This window comes from Pollicipes pollicipes, unplaced genomic scaffold (genome assembly GCF_011947565.3).
Source record: "Pollicipes pollicipes isolate AB1234 unplaced genomic scaffold, Ppol_2.1 Scaffold_4295;HRSCAF=5057_pilon_pilon_pilon, whole genome shotgun sequence".
Taxonomy (NCBI): Eukaryota; Metazoa; Arthropoda; class Thecostraca; order Pollicipedomorpha; family Pollicipedidae; genus Pollicipes; species Pollicipes pollicipes.
In genome coordinates, this window is record NW_023596461.1 from 32,200,650 (window position 1) to 32,202,696 (window position 2,047).

At 63.3% G+C, this 2,047-nt stretch overlaps 1 protein-coding gene across 1 annotated transcript in view; it reads left to right on the forward strand.

Annotated features, from left to right (window-relative positions):
- Positions 1-208: 208 nt before the first annotated feature.
- LOC119097448 (protein timeless) overlaps positions 209-2,047 on the forward strand; it is a gene marked incomplete in the record, with an annotated part of 14,846 nt that continues 13,007 nt past the window's right edge. Inside the window, 3 exon segments of the mRNA XM_037220479.1 lie at positions 209-394; positions 1,088-1,197; positions 1,904-2,027. Coding sequence (XP_037076374.1) covers positions 269-394; positions 1,088-1,197; positions 1,904-2,027 — 360 coding nt within the window.

The window sequence follows — 2,047 nt, forward strand, 5'->3', positions numbered from 1 at the left end:
CGCCTGGCGGTTCCCCAGGCCCAGCAAAGCTTGTCACCACAAGCAGCACCACGGCAGTAAGATCAAGCCTCCGCCGTCGCCTCCTCCTCCGTCTCTGCCTCCGCCGCCTCCGCCCCCGCCGCCGCCACCACCACCACCGCCGCCGCCGCCGCCCCCGCCGCCACCGCCGCCACCACCGCCGCCCCCGCCGCCGCCGCCGCCTGCGCCACTCAAGTTATCCGGCGCGGCTCCGGCGCCATGCGACCCGTGCCACCGGCTGCTGCACGTAATGCGTGCCAAGGCGCGCAAGATCCTGGCGCTGGTGGCGCGCGACCCGTCCCAGACGGACGTGGACACGGTGCTCACCGAGTTCACCATCAAGTTCCTGCTGACCGGCTGCGCCCACTTGGTCTCGGTGAGCTTCGACACCCACGCTATGCTGGCGCCCTGCTGGCTGGCTGCACTTCCTTGTGACGTCGCCGATTGGATGTAGCTTGAGGTCCGGCGCGGGGGAGCGTCTGGCGGCTCGGCGCCAGCGATAACGCATGTCGGGCCTGTCGGCCATGGGAGGCACACACTGGGCTACTGGCCTGTAGTGGTGCTTCACTCCCTGAGCGGCTGTTGCTCGTCCTTTGGCTGTCCGTACGGCGTGCTCATGACATCGGTCTTTCGAAATTCTGATTTGTCAACATCGACGATGACACTGCTCTTAAACGGCGTACTTAAGACATGAGCTCAGGGGGGGTGGGGGGCGCACCTGCCCCGGGCTTCCCTGGTGTGCCGAGCGACTTACCTGAAAATGCCTACCTCTCCGGTCGGCCCCTCTGGTCTGCCCGTGCGTTTCGCCACCGTCACGTTTCCGCCCCAGCCTCTCTCTGTGACTGCCAGCGTTCTCACCTGGCGCCCTCTGCGTCTCCGAAGTATGTGAACACATGCGCGACGGGCGGCGCGTGCTGCCCTTCTGCACCGCCGCTGACCCTGTCGTGCCCCCGGCAACCGGCGCGTGCTGCCCTTCTGCACCGCCGCTGACCCTGTCGTGCCCCCCGGCGGCCGGCGCGTGCTGCCCTTCTGCACCGCCGCTGACCCTGTCGTGCCCCCCGGCGACCAGGCGCTGATGTCCAGTCTTCCGGACAAGACGGACAAGTCGCACCTGTACTGGGTCATCGTCTACTTCATGAAGCCAATCACTGAGCTGCGCATCAGCTATGTCCATATCAGGTGCGGTCGACGCTCCCGCTCGGTGGCTACCGGCACAGAGCGCACGTGCCGTGTCGGCGACCCGCTCCCGAGCCGGTCCCACCTGTTTCTTGCATGGTTATTTACCGGATGCCGGCCTTCAGTATGTGGCATCAGAATCAGCACCGTCGCGCGCGGCACTTTAACATCAGTGAGAGCCAGCCGCGGCGTGAGCCATCCAGCCTGAAGGCCTAGTCGTCCTGCTCCCGACCGTTGGCACTCGGTATCCGCCAGACGACAGACATGTGGCGGTACTACCAGCTGAGCAGTGTGTACGGCGGCCAGCTCATAGTCGCTCCATTATTATCTGTTTGGCTAGTATTTTTGTCAGTGACCTGATCACGAGGAGTTCTACGGCAGCTGTGCCATAATGCATCGATGTGATCTGATGTTGCTCCTGTTCTTAATTGGTGGCACGAAGCCTGCCGACTCCGCACTTGGAGCGGCATTAACATGCCGACGGCGCACTGACAGGGAATGTCTGTGCGCTTTCAGCAGGGACGAATAATCGTACATGATGAAGGGGTGCCTGCGTTGTTTGGCCGCTGATAACTCGAGGACCGTTGGTGGTAGACTCCGAAACATCATGATTGTTTTTAACCAGCATCACGCGGTCGATAAAGTATTAATCTGAGGCAGTATGTACCGTCCATCATAGAATAAGTATGAAGGTGGCTGTGGGCGGCAGGTCGCTGGTCTCAGCGGACCTGCTGATGCTGCTCACGTACGAGGCCAGCCGGCTGGTGGGGGTCGGGGCGAACCAGCTCAGCAGCCCCACGGAACGGTTCCACTGCCAGCGCCAGCTGCACATGGTGAGCGCCGCCCACTCTCT